This window comes from Cervus elaphus, chromosome 5 (assembly GCF_910594005.1).
Source record: "Cervus elaphus chromosome 5, mCerEla1.1, whole genome shotgun sequence".
Classification (NCBI taxonomy): domain Eukaryota; kingdom Metazoa; phylum Chordata; class Mammalia; order Artiodactyla; family Cervidae; genus Cervus; species Cervus elaphus.
The window spans coordinates 95,841,963-95,862,245 of NC_057819.1; the positions used below are offsets into that span (position 1 = coordinate 95,841,963).

At 40.4% G+C, this 20,283-nt stretch overlaps 1 protein-coding gene and 1 non-coding gene across 5 annotated transcripts in view; one reads left to right on the top strand and one right to left on the bottom strand.

The window, feature by feature from the left end:
- Positions 1-20,283, bottom strand: part of SMG6 (SMG6 nonsense mediated mRNA decay factor) — a 196,577-nt gene that overhangs the window by 72,301 nt on the left and 103,993 nt on the right. For all 4 annotated transcript variants that reach the window (XM_043903370.1, XM_043903371.1, XM_043903372.1 and 1 more), the window contains one exon: positions 20,040-20,241. In XM_043903370.1, the coding sequence (XP_043759305.1) occupies positions 20,040-20,241 (202 nt within the window). The remainder of the gene's footprint in view (positions 1-20,039; positions 20,242-20,283) is intronic.
- Positions 2,445-2,517, top strand: TRNAG-UCC. The gene has a single exon. It is a non-coding gene; the product is annotated as a tRNA-Gly (tRNA).

Here is a 20,283-nt window from a genome sequence, read left to right on the forward strand (position 1 = left end):
AATGTCAGCAATTAAAAAAGGGACGAGATTCCACATGGAACCTTTTCTTGACTTCTGTCCAAAGGGGCAGAACATATTTTCTCCTCCATACCTAAGCGGGCTGCCCTGTGGAAGGAATTCCATGCAACATGAAAGAGCCCCACGATAAATAAATATCTCATCCACATTTAATGTATGTTCCGAGAACCGAATTCCACTGCCCCAGGGGGTGGCCTGTTGCTGCCAATTTGCTTCTCATGGCAGAAGCCTGAGTGGCAGAGCCCTGCTTAGGCGCTGCCGATGCTTGTTTGGAAAAGAGGCCAGCTGGAGATGAAAGAAGCTCTTCAAAGTGGGTGACTCCTCAGAGGCTATCACTTTAGGGCTTGGGAATGATTACTTATCAAAACCTCTTTCAGTCTGGAATAGACTCTGGTGAGAAGCTGGCCTGCCCTCTCGGGCGTTCTGTTGGTGTTTGCGGGGCTGGAGGGGCCTCAGTGGGGCTGAAGTGATGGGAGGAACTGAAGAACCCCACTGAAGCCAAGAGCCCAGAATCCACACCATAGGTGGGGACATGAGAGAGGAGAAGGAATTAATGAAAGCTTCAGACATCTGTCTGCACAACTCAGTCCTGGGGCACTCCTTTCCCCCCTCTTGTATTTTAAATAAACAGCTTCAAAAGGGGTGGTCCTCACATCTTTCTGCTGACGAAGGTCTCAATTTCCTTACTTTCTTCTACCAAGAGAGCCTGAAACCTCTAACACTCAGCATTTAATCAGTCAAAACCTTAAGTCTCTGAAGTGAAGAGACAAGCCACAGGCTGAGAGAAAATACGGGCAACATATATATATCTGACAAAGGACTTGCAATGAGAATACATAAAAACCTCTCCAAACTCAGAAAGAAAACAAACATTCCAACTTAAATATAGGCAAAAGATTTGAAGACACTCTGCCAAGCACAAGAAAAGATGCTCAACATCACTAGCTATTTGAGAAACGCAAATTAAAACTGCAATGGGATACCTGTTGGAATGACTTTAAAAAACAAAACAAAACAGCAGTACCAGGTGCTGGCAAGGATGTGGGGAAACTGGAATTCTTCTATGTGGCTGGTGGGAATACAAAACGGTACAGCCACTCTGCAAACAGTCTGGTAATTTCTAACAAAGTTAAACCTACACTTAACAAATGACCCGTCCATTCATCCCTAGGTATTTACTCAAGAAAAATGAAAACCCAAGTTCACATAAAAACCTATATATGAATGTTTGCAGTCATTCTATCTACAGGTACCAAAAGCCGCAGACAAGACAAATGCTCATCAGCTGGCAAACAGATGAACAAATTGTGGTATATCCATACAATGGAATCCCACTCCGCAACAACAACAAAAGTGAATTAGTGACACAGGAGACAACACGGATGACTCTCAAATGCTTTATGCTATGTGACTGAAGCCAACTCAAAAAGCTAATTACTGTATGTTTTTTTCTCATTATAAATAGCTGTTTTATTGGTATCTATAAACAAAAAATCAAATTAATGGTGGAAAAAAATAACTAACCTAAGAAACTTCTGTTGTTTAAAACAAATAAGAAAATCTGGTTTGGGAAGCTTCATTTGTGGTCTTTGTTTCTCCTCAATGGGTCTTAGAAATGCTAATAAGAGTATTAGAATAATTAATGTCAACAACAACAAAAAAAGAGGAAGTCTAGCTGCTATTTCCAACAGAGTAAAATTTTTAAAAGGGATTATCTCAAATTAATAAAGAAATCTTTAGGTGGTTATCTGAAACAGAATAAATAAAATGGACATTTATGTGATTAAAACAAGATTTTTACATTATTATACACCCTAAAGTTAAATAGGAGAACCTGTTTTTCTCAGTGGCACTAATGGTAAAGACTCTACCTGCCAACGCAGGAGACAACAGATGTGAGTTTGATCCCTGGGAAGATCCCCTGCAGGAGGAAATGGCAACCCACTCCAGTATTCTTGCCTGGAGAATCCCATGGACAGAGGAGCCCGGCAGGCTACAGTCCACAGGGTCACAAAGAGTCGGATATGACTGAAGCGACTTAACACAAAGTTAAATGGGCACTGTATGGTTTTTTAATATGACATTCTGGAAAAGGCAGTCATAGGGAGAGTAAAACATGAGAGGGTGCCAGGCACTGGAAGTCTGATTGCATGAGGGAGTATTTTGGGGGTGATGAAAATAACCCGTATCTTAATTGCAGTGATGGTTCCATGACTGTATGTTTGTCAAAACTGTTTAACAAAGAGTGGATTTTCATGTATGTAAACAAACAAATCTTGGTCTCTGGGGAAGGGGATGAACTTGAGGAATTCCACTCCATTCTGTGAGTGGGCTTACCTGGGGATGTAATGTAGCTAGATTGTGACAGGGTTGACACTTTCACCTTGGAAATGGAGACAACATTGAAACAGACCTATATTGGTACTTCCCTGGTGGTCTAGTGGTTAAGACTCTGCGCTTCCAAGGCAGGGGGCACAGGTTCAATCCCTGACCAGGGAACTAAGATCCCACATGCTACATGGTATGGCCACAACATTTTTTTAAAAAGACCTGTATTTCTGTTGAAATACAAGGAATTTTATACCATTTGTACCCCAGACTTTTCACAGTTACAGAGACAATGCAATCTTCCATATACAGATTAAAAGATACCAATTCCCAGCTTGGTTTTCCTCCTCCCCTTTCATTTCCTGTTTCATTTGGGCAGAGGTCTCTGTTTCTGCAAAGGGCAAAGTGTATACAAGTTTAAAAATCATGAGGAAAATCAGAGGCTTAAGTTAACTGGAAGCCTCTCAGCCTGAATGGGTTAGTGAGCACAGACCCAAATAAAAATAAATTCCAAAATGTTATTTTCTAAAATAGTAAACAAACACTTGCCAAGATCTAATTACAAGAATTGTCGAAGAAATCTTTGTCATGCTGCCAGTGAGTGAAGTTAAAAAATCTTACAATTATACCTGTTACTAAACTACAACATAACTGCAATAATAAAGTTTCTTTTAATATCATGATGATCTAATAATGAAATTACGGGCATCTTCAAAGGTGCAATCTTTTGAAAGAAAGATTATACTCCTTATTGTAAGGTGGTCACAGGACCACGGGGAGTTAGAAAGTCAAGTGGATAAAGGTGTGTGTTAGTTACAGCGGTACCTGGAGAGTTGTGAAAGCAGTTAGCTTGAAGAAGGGACTACATTTCCACTTTCATTTTAGTGGCTTATCTTCACACCTCTGCTTCACAGATTATTCCTTCTAGTACTTCTCGGGTGCTTCAGGTTAGAGGAAGGAAACGGTACTTGGAAATAACAGCTAAGCTAGAAACTCTCTGCTCCTACCTTCCCTTCGAAGAGCACAGGCCTGTAAGCATATGCACACATACAAATGCAGAGAAAAGGGCTTTTTCATTTAAATGGAGGAAGCTGCCATGTCTACCTCTATAAGCAAAAATATTAATCATCCACCGTCTGGTTTTAATCCACACGCTCCTGATCCTGCATGTGAATGTATTGTTATCAGGGGAAGGAGCATTTCTGCTCAATCTTATTCACCAGCCAAAAACCTGAAAATGGGAAAACCACATTGGTGGAGTGCCTTCTTGGGGACCCAGAGAACTCTGAGCTGATGCCTTTTTATTGTTTTCTTTCTTTCTTTAAAAAAAAAAAAAATGAACAAATGTGAATTTCAGAGGGTCTGGAGGGGGAAAAAAGAAACAGCTCAAGTTACAGGTCCCTTGTCTCTTGGATTGACACTATCCTCGGGGGAATTAGCACTTTCCTTTCTGTATTTCCCAAAGGGGCTCCACCAGGCCACCTGATTGACATCAGCCTGTCAGAGGCACCCAGGTGCATCCCTTCCGAGTATTTACAAATGAAACGGCAAGCCCAAACAGCCAGTCTTTGCCTCTGGTCTCCATTCTTCTGGTTCGAGCTTTGCTAGCAGTAAAAGCAGGGACGAAAAGGGCGTCTGTGTGAGTCTAAGCATGCTTCTCCCACTGTCTGCGCTGAGACCCTTCCCTCCGGTCAGGCTCTCCCTAAAAGGGGTCTCCAAGCCAATACGTGGGCTTGAGGGCCTTTGAAGCCATTAGTCACCATGCTTGCAGTCTTACTCCCAACTGAGAATGGGGCCACCCGTGACACAAAACTCTGGCAAGATTAGGGGACTAGGCAAGAGCAGAAGAAACCACAATACGCCGGAGACTCCCAGGAGAACAATGACTAGTGCTGTAGGGAACAGACTGACAGAGCAGACAGACTCTAACCAGGCCTCACTCTGTTTTCGATGCAACACAAATGTTTTCCATTAGAAGTTCCTTGCCCCACAAACACTCATACATGCGGCTATGAAATCCACATACTTAACTTCTGCTTTTCTGGCACTCTGACCCCACTACCTCTCCTGTTCCTCTGGAATGGAGCAGAGTGGATAGTGAAGAGATTCCAAAATTCCCAGCACAAAGGTAAGGTGGGGAAGAGAATCAGAATAAGCAGCATGCTAAGTACCATCTAACATGAGTGTGACTGAACAGGCTAAAGGGAAGAAGGGAGGAAACGAGGCCTTTTCTTTTGCCAAGAGAGAAACAAGTCCAGTCGAGCTCTGGCTCTCATTGGTTGGCTCCCAGGCTTTCAAGCTTAAAGTCTGGCTTTACTTTCTAGTAAAGTCTGCAGCTGATCATCATCGGGAGGTGTCAGTCGCCATTAAAAGCAAAGCAGGCAAAACTCTCTGAAAACTCATTACAAAGTCTGTGAAATTCTAGTGTTGAGCAGTCGAGGAACACTGGCTGATGAGTACGCCATATTTCAAACACTCAGAATCAGCTGAGTAGGGCAACTGTGAGAAGAGGCTGAACTAGAAACCTTAAGCCATCAGTAACCAACTTCCCACCATCTGCAGAATCAGGCCCAGGTTCACTGCTACTCACAGTCACAGAGGTGGTGACATGTGGATGTCAGACTAATTAATCTCTTCCCTAAAAAACAAAGGACAACAACAACAAAAGGAAAAAAAAAAGAAGGAAACAAAATACCAGGGAAAATAAACCATAAATAAGTAGGAATTTGAAGAAATAAAATAAAGAGAATGCTGAAAAGGAGGGAAAAAGTAAAATTTTTAAATGGCATGTAAGAAATAAAAGGAAATCCCCTATTCAGGCAGCTCTGGAGTTCCCTAATTGCACAAGAGCAAAGGACAACCCCCCAACGTGGATGCCTCGTTAAGCAATTGCTCAACCTACACTCATTGTGCAATTCCAACCTTCTAAAGCTTTTTGCTGCACATATGAAAACCACGTTTCCACTGCGCTCTAGAATTAAGAACAGTTTTTCATTTTTCTCTTCTTCACTTTAGAGGGGGCTGTGTCCATGAGCAAAAAAATAAAACCCAACTATTGCTAGATAAGCATTCACTACAAATGAGGTTTTACATTGTTTCAATCTGGTTACTTCTGAGTTTACTGGTAGTTAAGAAACACTTGGATTTTTTCCTTAGGCAGCTAAAGATTCCTTTTTCCTGCCACAGACAATAGTGATATCACAAAAAACTGTCCACAAAAACATCAGACCTTTCAAAAATCTTTGTTCTAAGTGACTGCAGTTCTGGAAGACATGCAGCAGCTAGAAGTGGCGGTTCTTACTTTACAGCCAAAATTCCAAAAGAGGCCTGCGTAGATCACAGCGTAGCTCGCTAATCACAAACTTTTCTTTTCAGAGAAATCAAGTTAAACAATTAGTAAGAACAATAATCGGTATATACCAAGATGAAGAAAGCATAACAGGAAAACCCAGTGGCCACACAAAAAAAGACAGACAGATCTGACTCTATAAAAATTTTAAGTCGTACACTGTAAAAAATATAAACAAGATTACAAAATAAGTTACAAATTAGGAGAAAATATCTGCAACATATAACACTACCTATAGTATATTAAGGACTCCTGCATATCAAACAGGATAATAAAAAACATGAAAGTGGGCATGGTCATAAATATATATATGTGCAAGTCAGAGAAGAAGAAATATAAACATACCATAAATATACAGAAAGATTCTTTATTCCACTAGTAAACAAGTGCAAGTCAAAGTGAGATACATTTTTAAACCTAGAAAATTAGCAGAAATTGAAATATAATAATAAAGAGTATTGGTGAGAGCATGAAGAAACAACGTGTATAGTGTTAACAGGAGTGTCAACTGGTATAGTCATTTTGAAGAGAAATTTAACAGTATTTGTCAACATGGTATTATGTATATATTTTTTTGACAAAGTAATTCCACTTATAGGAATCTATTCCACAGAAACAGTCCTATAAGTATACAGAGACTTAATGCAAGCATAAGGAAGTTCATTTCAGCACTGTATGTAATAACAAAAATTGGACATAACTCAGTTATCATCTGAAAGATAGATAAATATATTATACCGATACAATCAAACAAGATGCAACTTGAAAATGGTATAGATTTATATGAACTGATGCAGAAACAGTTCAAGGTATTTTGAAAACAAAAAATACTGGTAATATATACATAGCATGTATTTGAAATTTATTAGAAAAATCAACACTCTGCTACCAAACTGCTAATAACAATCACCTTTCAAACGGAGGAACTTATATTCTCATGTTCTACAGTCTATATTATTTTAATATTATTGCAGAGAGCATCAGCTACTTTTCTAATTAGAAAGTAAAGACAGGAGCTTCCCTGGTGGCTCAGTGGTAAAGAATCCACCTGCCAACGTAGGAGACATGGGTTCGATCCCAGTCCGGGAAGAGTCCACATGCCACGGCAGCTACGCCCATGCACAACTGTCGAAAGCCTGTGCTCTAAAGCCCGGGAGCCACAACTACTGACCTCATGCATCACAACTACTGAAACCCACGTGCCCTAGAGCTCATGCTCCGCAACAAGAGAAGCCACCTCTATGAGAAGCTCGTGCCCTGCAACTAGAGAGCAGCCCTCGCTCACTACAACTAGGGAAGAGCCCGTGCTCACCCCAACTGGAGAAGAGCCCACGCAGCAACGAAGACCCAGCACAGCCACAACTAAATAAATAAAACATTAAAAAAAAAAGTAAAGACAGTCCATCTTATTTTTCTGACCACGATGGTAATGGACTAGTCCTCACCCCATAAACAGCTCTAAAATATATATGGCAACTATTTTTAGGCAGTGCAAGACATTGATTCCTGAGGGAAAAGAAACTCATGAAATGAGCCTGCAATCACTCCATCCTCTGCTTGGGGATAATTTTCCAACCATGATACAGAAAGCTGAATCCCAAGGATATTACGATTGTCCTGAGGAGCTGAGGAGACAGAGAACAGAATTTGAGGCAGCTGAAAGGGCTGAATCTGCGAGTAAGGAAATGAACAGAAAGAAGCTGTGCAAAGAAGGGGCTTGAAGTCCATGTGAGACGCCTCAGTGTACAAGTACGTGAAGGCTAGACTGTACTTATGCAGGCCAAGATGACCAGGGCTCACCAGATGGCAGCCGCTCCAGGGCTAAAAGTGGGAAAGACAGCTATTAGAGGTGGTGGCTCAGGGGTAAGGAATCTGCCGCTGATGCAGGAGATGCAGGTTCAAATCCCTGGGTCAAGAAGATCCCTTGGGGAAGGAAATGGCAGTATTCTTGCCTGGGAAATCCCATGGACAAAGGAGCCTGGCAGGTTACAGACCATGGGGTCGCAGAGTCAGACATGACTTAGCGACTAAACAACAACATCCCTTGAAAATCACCTGAGATTCCAGACAGGCCACATCCTAGATTTAGACCTAACCTGAATGTGCACTAATTCTTTCTAAAACCCAGCCTAAAGCAAAACTGGCAGCAGAGACAGGGCTTGGAAGCTGACTATCACCAAGTTAGTGGGGCTTGAGAAACATCCTAGGTTCTGACATAGTTGCACTAATGATGTATAAAAGCTAATCCTATACCTTCAAGAGGATCAAGCAGTAATATAACTGCCTCTTAAAAAAGACCACAAAGAATACTCTGTAGAGGAAGGTAACGAAGTCCAGAATCTCTTTAACAAATTATCCGCAATGTCCAGTGATTTTAAACAAAAGAAAATATTCACAGGACAAAATCTCATAAGGCTTTGTGTCCAGAGTCTAGAAAGAACTTTTATAATCCTATTAGAAAACAATTTTTAAAAATGGGCACGAGATTTGGACACTTCTTAAATGAAGATCTATGAATTGCTAATGAACACGTGAAAAGCTCACCGTTAGGAAAACAACTAAAATTAAAATGAGATACATGAGAATGGCTAAAATTATAGAAACTAGAAATACAATGTCGGCAATGATGCGAAGCAACCAGAACTCTCATCCATCACTAGTGGGAGTAAAACGGTGCAACCACTTTGGAAAATAATTCGGGAGTTTAAGAAAGTCATTTATATATGGCAAAGCAATTCTATTGATATTTCTAGCAATCTACCCAAAAGAAATAAAAACATCTGTTCACAAAAGATGGTACATTAATGTTTACAGCATCTTTACTCCTAATATTAAAAGATAAGGCAACCCAAATGGCCATGATCAAGTGGATGGATAAACAGATAGATATATCTATTGGCAGTTGGATTCTTTACCACTGTGATACCTGGGAAGCCCTCTATACATCAGGCAGTCACTGATATAATCTGAAAGGATGGAAGTAAATGGAAGTGGTAATTAGTAATTCTATAAATTTATATACTATTAGTAAAGAGGTGAGAGAGAGCACACAAAAAATGGTGAGGGAGGGCAACAACAAGCAGAGAGAGAAATACATAACATAAAAGATTAGTGCCAAAGGGCCACCAGTGAAATGAGTCATCATACAAACTGGCCCATCAACGTATTATACCTCAAGTGAGAAGAGGCAAAAAGAAAAAGAAAGAAAGAGGACTTCTCTGGTGGTCCAGTGGTTAAGAATCTATGTGCCAATGCAGAGCACACGGGTTTGATTCCTGGTCCAAGAAGATCCCACATGCCACAGGGCAACAAAGCCCATGAGTCACAACTAGAGAGCTCACTCTAGAGCCCCTTGTGTCAACAGCAAGGGCCCCTTCGACTGAACACAAAACAGTGAAGGAAATAAACACAGTTCAAAGTTTATTTCTAAACATCTGACTAGAAGCGATTTTTCCTTAGATATCTACAGACCAACAGAGAAGGAATTGCGAGAAGGAGAAATAATTCAAAGGGTGAAAAAAAAGAGATCTTATCCGGCATGGTACGACAAAGGAACATGCATGTTGTAGTGCCTAAAAACTAGAGAGTGCTCTCCCTTCCAAGTTTCCAAAAGCTCTTATCTTATTCAGTATAAAAATAAAACACCTCTTGTATGAGGGTAACCAAAGAAAGTTCAAAAGTTATTCATAAAAAGCCTTTACAAATCATTAAGAAAAAATGGATAAGCATTCTAATCATAAAATGGGCAAAGAACATAATTTATAAAATATGATACCAATACATATACTCAGTAAGCATAACACTAGGAAGGAAAAAAAAACCCCTATTAGTAAACAAAGAATGAAAATCAAAACAATGAGATGCCATTTTTCGCCCATCTTTGGCTTAGTTACAAAAAATCAAACCATTCATGATTAGTGAGGATGCTAGATAACAAGAGATGATATTCTGCAGTTTACAGAGCTATAACCTTTTTTGGAGGGTAATTTGGCATTATTTATCAAAAGTCTTAAAAATCTGTATCCCCTCTTTGACCTCGTAATTCTTTCTTCTTTTCTCAAAGATTATTTAATTTGTGGCTGCACTGGGCTTTCGTGGCTGTGAGCGGGCCTTTCCCCAGCGGTGGTAAGGCTCTCCCTGGGGAGAGGAGAGGGCACCCTGCTCTCCTATTCCTGAGCACGAGCACTAGGGCCTGAGTGGGCTTCAGCAGTTGGGGCCTAAAGGCTCTAGAGCGCGGGCTCAGGAGTCGTGGTGTGCAAGGCTTAGTTGCTTGGTGGTGTATGAGATCTCCCCTGACCAGGGATTGAACTCATGTCCCCTGTGTTGGCAGGCACTTCTTAACCACTGGACTACCAGGGAATTACTACCTGACCTAGTAATTCTACTCCAGAATGTACCTTATGAACTGATTTTTTTTTAAAAAGTAAAGACTGCCTGAGATAGTATCATTTACAAAAATGAAAAGTCAATAACTTTCTAAATGTCTTATTGAGGACTAAAATATTATGGTATGTCCATACACGTTAATATAATGCAGTCATTAAAGTTCACATTACAAGTGAATACGGAATTATATCCAGGATACATCTACTGCTAAGTGACCAAAGTAGATTGCAAAACAATATATGTAGTTTCATTATAGTTCTGTTAAAAAGCAAAAAACTTCACATGTATCTCTGTCCATCCATCTATCCAACCAGAATAGAAGACAAGAAGATCAAGGGATCTTTTTTTTCCTTAATGCTAATATTGATTTTGCTAATATTTCTTCAAAGGAACATCTATTTTGTAAAACAAAGAAAGACTTAAATAATTTTAAAAAACTTAAAAGCATACGCTTCTGAGTTAAATAACTCTAATTTCAAAATCCCAACTGAAGGGACCACACTGAGCATACCCCCCACTCCCCACAACACCTCCTTTGTCTATCATGTTCACAACAAGGGCCACGGAATCTAGCATGGTGCCTGACACATAGCAGTCAATAGCTGTTAAATGGGAAAATGCTATCCCTCTGCCACAAACCTTATGGAATTACTGCCAGGTGGATTGAGGATAGCTAGAAACAGGTCATTAAGAGCCAATCCACAGCTTCCCTTCCTAAGAGAGCAACTTAAAAAAAGTTTACTTTGCTTGATGTTAGTATACAGACATGGAATTGATTTTTGTATACTGACTTTATATCCAACAACTTTGTTAAACTCACTTATTAATCTGAATAATTTAATCTTATTTTCTACATATGAATCACATTATTTACAGATATAGTGTTTTTTTTTTTTGTCTTTTCTTTCCAATTGTCTTTTTAGTACTTTTTCTTATCTTACTGTACTGGCTAGAACCTTCAAAATAAGCTGAATGAAACTGGTAATTAATGACTCTTATCTCACCCTAATTCTTGACATGCTTGGTGGTAATAACAGTTGTTCACTGTGTGATCAGTCTTTTTGTTTTACATATTTCCATATGCATATTTCATAATTTAAAAGGCAAAATAAAAAGAAAGCAGAGAAGAAACTATGAAGAACCTGGCAAAATTCTTCATTTTCGAAGAATCAACTAGTTTCCTACTGCTGCTGTTAACAAGATACCACAAATTCAATGACTTAAAACAACATAATTTATTATTTTATAGCCTGGGAGATGAGAAGTCCTATAATCAAGGTGTTGGCAGGGCTGTTCTTTCCAGAGACTCTGTGGGAAAATCCGTTTCCTTGCCATTTCTAGTGTCTGGAGGTCACCTGGCATTTCAAGGCTCATGGTCCCTTCCTCCATCTTCAGGGCCAGCAGCATACTATTTCCAAATCTCTCTCTCTGACTTCTGGTTCCATCACCACGTCTCCCTTTTCTGACCCTGACCCTCCTGCCTCCTCGTAAGGACCTTCGTGAATATGTTAAACCACCTGGATAATCCAAGGTCACCTTCCCATCTCAATATCCCTAACTTAAACACATCTCCAAAGGCCCTTCTGCCTTGTAACGTAATTTACTTAACAGGTTTTGGGGGAACAAGATGTGGTCCATCTTTGGGGGAGGGCATTATTCTGCCCACCACAAAATGTGAAGATATGGGGGCAGATGCAGAATACCACTTAGAAGACTTTTCACAGCTACAGATTAGTACCATTCACAATCAGCAGTTTAGAGAGGCCCCCAAAAATGTAAATGGGAAGTGGCCAGAGGGTGGAATTTTTTCTTGACATGGTAGGCCACAGCTCTGGGAAGGTCAGAAACTGCCTTATCATTGAGGTGAAACAAAAACTGGACATGGGATGCTAGCTCTGGTAAGTAGCTCCATTATACATAGGACAGAACATATAGAAAATAAATTCACATGTTGAGAATGCACACCACCTGGCCTCCTCCCCATGCCCTTCAGGGTGGTGACGTGGTAGTACAAACATATTTCAACCAATTTTAGACTTGAGAAGGGGATTTTAAATAATATCTGTAGATAAAGAAGGCATCCAGTGAGAATCTACCTAACCTGTCATGGACAAAATATCGGAATTGAGTAAACCTTTGTTTAAAGAAACATAAATGGCCAACACTGGACTGCAGAAATACAAGCCTGGGACCCAGGGAAAAGAGCCTAGAACAAAGAAAGGGAGCAGAGCATGCAGAGAGACAGAGTAACCGAACACTTAGAGGAAAAAGGTTAGATGAAAAAGAGTATCTGCTTTATTCTCACACCGGATTGGATTTTTAAAATCACAGATTTTGTAAAGTATGCTAAAAAATGATAAAAACAAAAACGATAAAAGAGACCTGGATAAAAGGCAGGCAAAAATATAAAGATTCCAGGATAAGACAGGGAAATAACATAAGGAGACAAATAATGCAACAGAAGATTTAAAAAACTGAATTAGAAGCAGTGAAGAATAGAATCAACACTATAAAAATCTGAACCAACTACAGAGAGGAAAAACTTGAGAAGCCTTTTGAGGCTGTAGAGGCAAAAGCAAAAAAAAATTAAAATGATGACAGAAAGATATGCGGAGGACAAAGAATAGAGATCTAACACACACGTCAGGAGAAAAGAAATTACCAAAGAAAAGAACAAACACATTAGTAATCAAAGACATGAGACATGAAAACTTTTCTGATGCAAAGATAGAACTGCATCTGCTTCTTAAAGAGCTCATTATATGCCATACAACATTAAACTATAGAGCCCAACATCTAAACAAATCCTCATATAATTTGAAATTCAAGATTTAAGAAGTTGTAAGTTACCCATGCTGTATGGGGGGGGGGAGGCGAGTAAACCTACAAAAGAAGAAAAGTAAGACTTCTCTTCATTTTTTCCTAACCATTAATGCAATGGAATAATAGCTATTGTTTTAAAGGGGAAAAAAGTTGACCTAAGTTGCCATTCATGTGCAAGGGCAAAATAAGAACACTTTCAAAACACAAGTGTTCAGATAGCAGCCATGAAGAATGTCATTGATATATTGTTTAATGAAAAGAACAAAGTAAAGAAGAGAATGTGTACCACACTATCATTTTGATCATATATGTATATACGTTTATAAATACATTTCAATGGGCATAGAAGTGGTATAAAAAGACAAATATCGAATTGTTAACAGTGGTTATCCCTAGATCGTGACTTTTGCCTACATATTTTTGTGAACTGTTTGATTCTTTTGCATATATTATATATATATATATATATATATTACTGTATTTTACAAAAATCACCTTAATTTTTAAAAAGCCTTCATGTTATCTTTGCTGGGAAAAATTCTATAATGTCACATCTAAATAACAAATGAGTCAAAGTAAAGAACATAAAAATGGGAAAGCCACAGAATAAACAGACTAAAAACTGAGCACTGAAAACATTTAAAATAAATTTGAAATAATTATAAATTTAGAAACAAAATGCAATTGTGTGAAAAAGAAAATACATATTGTAAGCAGTCCTAATTTCTACATTTTAAATATAGGATAGTCAACTGACTTTCTTCCCCCCTTTCATTCTTGATGTAGATCCTTAGAGAAGATTATGTCATGTTTTTCAAAAACTCAGTGCCACTTAAAATGAGTATTTTTCAGATCACCAAAAAACAAAGGCAACTTTTGTCCCCAAACTATGTATGTATGTATGTATACGTGTGTGTGCGTATATATATAAAAACAAGGATTTTTTTTAAAAAAAAGCACAAAACAAGAAGCATATACTATATGATTCCAATAGTATTAAAGGAAAAGAATACACACATATAAGCATGAGGGAGGGGGGTGGAGACTGAAAGGACACATATGAAACCTTAACACTAGCTAATTTTAGGTGGTAGTTTGTAGGTGATTTTTATTTTCCTGTGCTTTTCTACATTTTCTATTTAAAATGTTTGCATAATTATGTGTACAACAAGCAACTTGCCAAAACTGTCCTTTAAGAAATGGACAAGCCAATGGTTTCAAAAGTTGGACAGTTTAAATCCCATCTTTAGCCTCAGTTATGTATTAATGACAGTTTCCTGGGATCCTACATCCAGACAGAAAGCAAAGGTGACTGCAAGAATGAATGGGATATGATTGTGAGATGTCTAACATCATCCCCAGTGGCTCAGAGGTAAAGAATCTGCATGCAATGCAGGAGAAATGGCGACATGGGTTCGATCCCTGAGTCAGGAAGATCTGCTGGAGAAGGAAATGGCAGCCCACTCCAGTGTTCTTGCCTGGAAAATTTCACGGACAGAGAAGCCTGGTGGCTACAGTCCATGGGGTTGCAAAAGGGTCAGACACAACTGAGGGGACTAAACAACATCACCTTATAATACAATCCATATTTCTTATTCAGGCTTAAAAGTTGCCCCAGCATAAACTTGTTGGAAAGTTCTTCACTGAGTTCTTCGGTTAGATAACGTAACATGGGAATGAAGACACAGAAGATCACACAAGTTAACCTACCTGGGGAAGCTAGAATGAGGATAGCTTACATCTACTTATGACATAAATGATTTGATTCTCATTAAATGGCTAGAGCTTTAGAGCCTAAGAAAAGAAATAGCCTGTCACTAAATAAATCCTTGTTCAGTATTACCTATAGCTATACAGTCACATGCATGTTTTTTAGATAATTACGCTTTTTTGATATTGACTAACATATATAACATGAACTCAACATGTTTCTCCTAAAATAATTTCCTTTTTACCACTTCTCCTATCTGCCCACAGGGTTATTGGGGTTTCAGTGAGGAAATATGTGTAAAGAGCTTAGCACTCCTGGAACCTGACCAGTTGACTGCAAAATCTTAAACTTACTATTATTATGGTTTGATTACTTTTCCAATCACTTATGCTTATTCAGTATAATGCAGCAAAAAGGACACAGGGTTTTATTTATCGTTTTAAAACTTGTTCTTACGGAAATTTTCATATATGTATAAAAGCAGAATACTATTAATATAATAAACTCCATGTACCCACCCGATGCAAAGAGTTGACTCACTGGAAGAGACCCTGATGCTGGGAAAGGTTGAAGGCAAATGGAGAAAGGGGTGGCAGAGGATGAAATGGTTAGATAGCATCACCGACTCAATGGACATGAATTTGAGCAAACTCCAGGAGACAGTTAAGGACAAGGAAGCCTGGGGTGCTGCAGTCTATGGGACTGAAAAGACATACAATTTAGCAACTGAACAACAACAAAAACCCGTTTTTCAGATTTAATCATGATCAACATTTGGCCTTTTTTTCCCTATCTACAGTCCTATCCACTTTCCTTCCTCCCCAGATTATTTTGAAGCAAATCCTAGATGTCAAATCATTCTTAAGAATATGATATTCTGAAGTCATACAGACAAGGATTCTAAACTTTACTTAGCTATATGACCCTGGATAAGATACTAAACCTGTGAATTAAGGTGCCGAGCAGCCATTCATGAACTTAACATCACTTTCTCCTAGCTGGCTCTAGTGTTCAACGTCTGTGGTATTTCTGTCTACATGTAGCCAGCTCCGCTCTGTTGCTTTTACCCTAACCCATACTCTTTATCTCACTTTTGAAAAATCCCAACAGCCACCTGTTTTCTCAACCTCCTGTTCATCCCATGCCTGGGTTTTCTATTACAGCTTGTTTCTTTTAGGCAGAATATTAATCCTGAAAGATGTTCAGCAAATCAAAAAGATCAAGGGTGAAGCAAGTTTGGGAAGGGTAGCAAAGGCTATCCTTCTTGCAATGTACACTACATTAGAAGCTCCAAGAAGTCCTGCAGTAACAGTTTCTAATACTGTTACTCTAATTTACATGATTATGGAACTTTTTTTCACCTAACTATTAAGAACCTATAAAACTAGAGTTTCTTGGAATATGCTTGGGAAATACAGTGATCGGTTAATGCCAAATCAGTGCTCCTTGAGCAATGCCTCTTTAACTATACATGCAAATTAACTTGTTTGCTTGTCACATCTTTGTGTGTGCCACAAGTTCTCTCCCAAACTAGGTGGGCGTTTGCCTTGTATGTCTGGAGCTCTCTTGCTGTGTACACAGGAGTGGTGTAGGTCTGCTCAGTGAGCACCTGTCTAGTGAACATCCAGGCTGAACCAAACGTGACCACTCTCAACCACAATGAAATTCTCATGTTGCCGCTACCAAGTCCTTGAGATACTTTACATTTCTTAGTCGTGAACACCAGAAGCTGGAGAAGATGTCTGTCTTCTTCAGATATCCAAAAGGTCAAGAGTTCCTGAAGAGTCCCCCATATCAATACTGATCTTCCAGGTCAGCGGTGGAGATGTTTCCTAAGAGCTGATCATCATTCTTCGCTCCTTTCTTGAGCCTCGGTTGTCTCTTTTATAAAATGAAGGTACTAATACCTACTTGGTGGGCACTTTGTGTGGACTTAAATACTGGACAGAAGTAGCTTGTCCAGGGACTGACACATGCTAGATATTTAAGAGATGTTATTTTTCTCTGCCATGGAGAGAAAGAGAGAAAAGGGCAAAGGAAGGTATGTAGCATCTTACATAGGGTACACCTTACATAGGGAAGACCTCTCCAACCAAGATGGCATTGAGAAGGGCGTGAGAGGGCAACACAGTGCTCTGGGGACAGGGTGTCCCAGGCTATGAGGAAAGCAAGTGCAAAGACCCTGAGTGTGCGGCTGGTCTGAGGAACAGCAAGGATGCCAATGTGACTAGGGCGTACTGGGCACAAGCAGAGTAGCAGGAGCTGCACCAGAGAGTTCAGAGAGAAGGGATATGATGTTACTGATGCTTTAAAGAGATCATCACTCTGGGCTTTCCAGGTGGTCTAGTGGTTAAGAATTCACCAGCCATATAGCAACATGAATCAGCCACAGGTATACGTTATGTCCCCTCCCTCTGGAACCTCTCTTCCAAACCAACACAATATTGTAAAGCAATTATCCTCCAAATAAAAATAAATAAATTTAAATTAAAAGAAAAAAAGAATTTGCCTGCCAATACAGGGGACATGGGTTCAATCCCTGGTCCAGGAGGATCCCACGTGCCAGGGAGCAACGAAGCCTGTGCACTACAACTACCGAGCCAGGGCTCTAGAGCCCAGGAGCTGCAATCACTGAAGCCCATGCGCCTGGAGCTGCGCTCCGCAACCAGAGGAGCCGCTGCAACGAGAAGCCTGCGCACTGCAACCGGAGAGAGCCGGTGTGCGGCAACGAAGAGCCAGCGCGACCAAATATAAAATAAATAAATAAAAATAAAGAGATCATACTGTGCTGGAAATAGACTGGAGAGCAGGAGGCAGGAGCTAGAGAAACTAGTCAGAAGGCATTTCACTGAATTGAACTAGGGTGCAGTGGTAAGAAAGCACTGTATGTGTTTATTTTGAAGGTAAAGAAGACCTGGACTGCTGACAGATTAGATATGGAGGTGTGAGAAGAGAGGAGCCAAGAATAACCCCAAGAATTTTGACATGAGTAGCCCCAAAGTCAAAGCTGCCATTTACCAAGATGCGAAGACTGAAGACAGATCATGTTTGAAGGAGAAGGAAATTCAGAACTCTGGATTTGGAGATGTTGCATCATTAGACATGCCTATTTCACAGTCCTTGAAGTGGAGACTACCTTCAGACTACCTCAGTCTCAGTGAGCTGCGACTGCCCCGGGCAGCCTGTGACTCACGACCACAGGCTGAGGGCGCGGACCACGGGCTTTGTGTTCTTCTTGCCAGTCGTGTACTTACCACATGCTGTTGTATATCATCTACTGTACCAGACACATGTATCATATGCTCACACTAAAGCTGGGAGATGGATTTCCCTGGTAATCCAGGGGTTAGGACTCCGCACTTCCACTGCACGAGGCACGGGTTCAACTACTGGTGGGGGAACTAAGATTCCACATGCCACACAGTGAAAGGCTTAGCAAGTCTAAAGCTGGTTAGGACTCCTTCTGTGTTCTTCACTGAAAGACAGTTAACCCAACAGCCAATTTCCAAAAGCAACCTCCACAGTCAAGACCACCCTATGATCACAGAAGAACAGGACGTACTAGGTTTCCCCTGGCCCAAGTTGCGGTTGCCCAGTTTCTCTTCCAACTGAGCATCTTCCATAAAGTCTGCACTGTGTTAGCTGTCCTCAGCCTCACACACGACAACTCCCTGTTAGTATTCCCTTCGGAGACTAGAACAGCAGGACTTTATTTCAACTTTTTGCTGGAAAAACACAAAATGAGTATTCCTCTAGAGAGAGAACGGTTCTCACATTCCCAATATTAGTCATTAACTGCATTTAAACTTCATTGATATGTCAATGTTGAGACCTTTATCTGTTTATATAAATTTAACCAAAGGGAATATATGAAAAAAATTCTACTATAAGGAATCACTTCACTTATTATAGTAGTTCAAAAATTCAGGACAGTCCCTTGATTCAATAAAGCAAAGACTGGTTAAAGAAATCTTCGTATAGAAATGAATACTAAGTGATCCTCAAACATGATTCCATTTAAGAATACATTAAAAGATACAAGTGAAAAAAGCAGATTACAGGGACCTCCCTGGTGGTCCAGTGGCTATGACTCCACACTTCCAATGCAGGGGGCCAGAGTTTGATCCCTGGTCAGGGAACTAGATCCCACATGCCTCAACTTAAGATTCCTCACGCCACAACTAAGACCCAGTGCAGCCAAATAAATATTTAAAAGCAGAGTACAAATAACATGAATAATATGATCCCTAGGCGTGTTAAAAAAAAAAAGAAAAGTGTGTGCATATACTGGAAGTTAAATATGATTGTATATAATCAGAAAAAACAACAGTTGTATTACCACTGGGTAGAGGAGTTGTGGATGCATTTTTTTCCTTTTTACTTGTCTACAAGGAACATAGACCCTTTTTTCACAAAGATGAATTAAAAAAATTTACATTCAACATAAAATCTCTCATATTTGTAGTTTATGTTTGGATTTTAGCTTTTACTATCTGACATTAAAATAACGACAAAAAAATCTACCTGCCTTTCTATACATACTTCATCTAGCTCAAAAGCTTTCCTTCTGAGAAGCCACTTGTGGGACTGTCCCCAAAAGGCTCTCCCCTAGGGGACGTGACGCCAACAATTCTGCACAGGGGTCAGTCACAGGGATCCCCTGCTTGGCAGAGGAGACCCTGTTCCAGGGGGTCTGTGGGCGCGACTTCCCCAGCCCAGCAACTGCCGCACGGGAATGGGAAGTGGAAAGGACGGCCCTACTCCCCACACCTGGCCGCAGACCCAAATGTTGAGCAGAGACTGAGAGCTCCACAGTCCCCACCAGGGCAACAGGCAATGGGCTTTGTTTTCTATAAACAGACAGACAAGGAGAAAGTTCAGGTTAAAACGCGGTCCTCAGAGGAAGAAAAATAGAAACCAGGCAGCGGGGAATGCTTCATATTCCTAAAAGCTTTTTTTGTAAGTTAACACATGGTGTCTGCTTCTCTCTAGTCACCTATTTATCACTCTCCTCCTTAGAGAAGGGAAAAAGCCCTGGCTGTTTTCCTAGTGCAGAGTTTTGCGGCTGGGGGGAAGGATGAAAGGGGGGAGGAAGGAGGGTGCCTTAAGCATGATGCAAACCATTTGGAGCTGAGTGAGAGCACTGCCAACACAAGCTGCACTATTTAAACAAGTGAGGAAATGATCGTATATACAACATGCCAGCGAGCGCACACACACACCAAAGGAAGTCGAGAGGGCTTTTTTTTTTTTTTCAGGACATGGAGCTGGATGTCAGCGGCTAAAAGGTCGATATTTTCCCTTAACACCCTCCTCAATGACTTAATCATGTTCCGTTTGCACAGAAAACTTCCCAAGAATAAAAAAGTATGGAGAATTGAGAGGAGGGGTGAACGGGGGAGGGATGTTTGGCCTGGGGCTGACCTTATCCGAGGTTTTCTCCACGTAGCAGGGGTCCTGAGGGGCAGCCAGCAAGGGGACAAAGCCCGAGAGAAGCCGATCCTCTTCCAGGATGAGGAGGGTGAGGTCATCATCCGGGTCCTTGTACAGTGGCACCTCAGACTGATTCACCGCAGTCAGTATGTTACAGAAGTCAGCCAGCGTCGACCACACATCCACAGCAACCCTGCGAGAAAGGAGGGAAGACGAGAAGAGCAGCTCTAGAGAG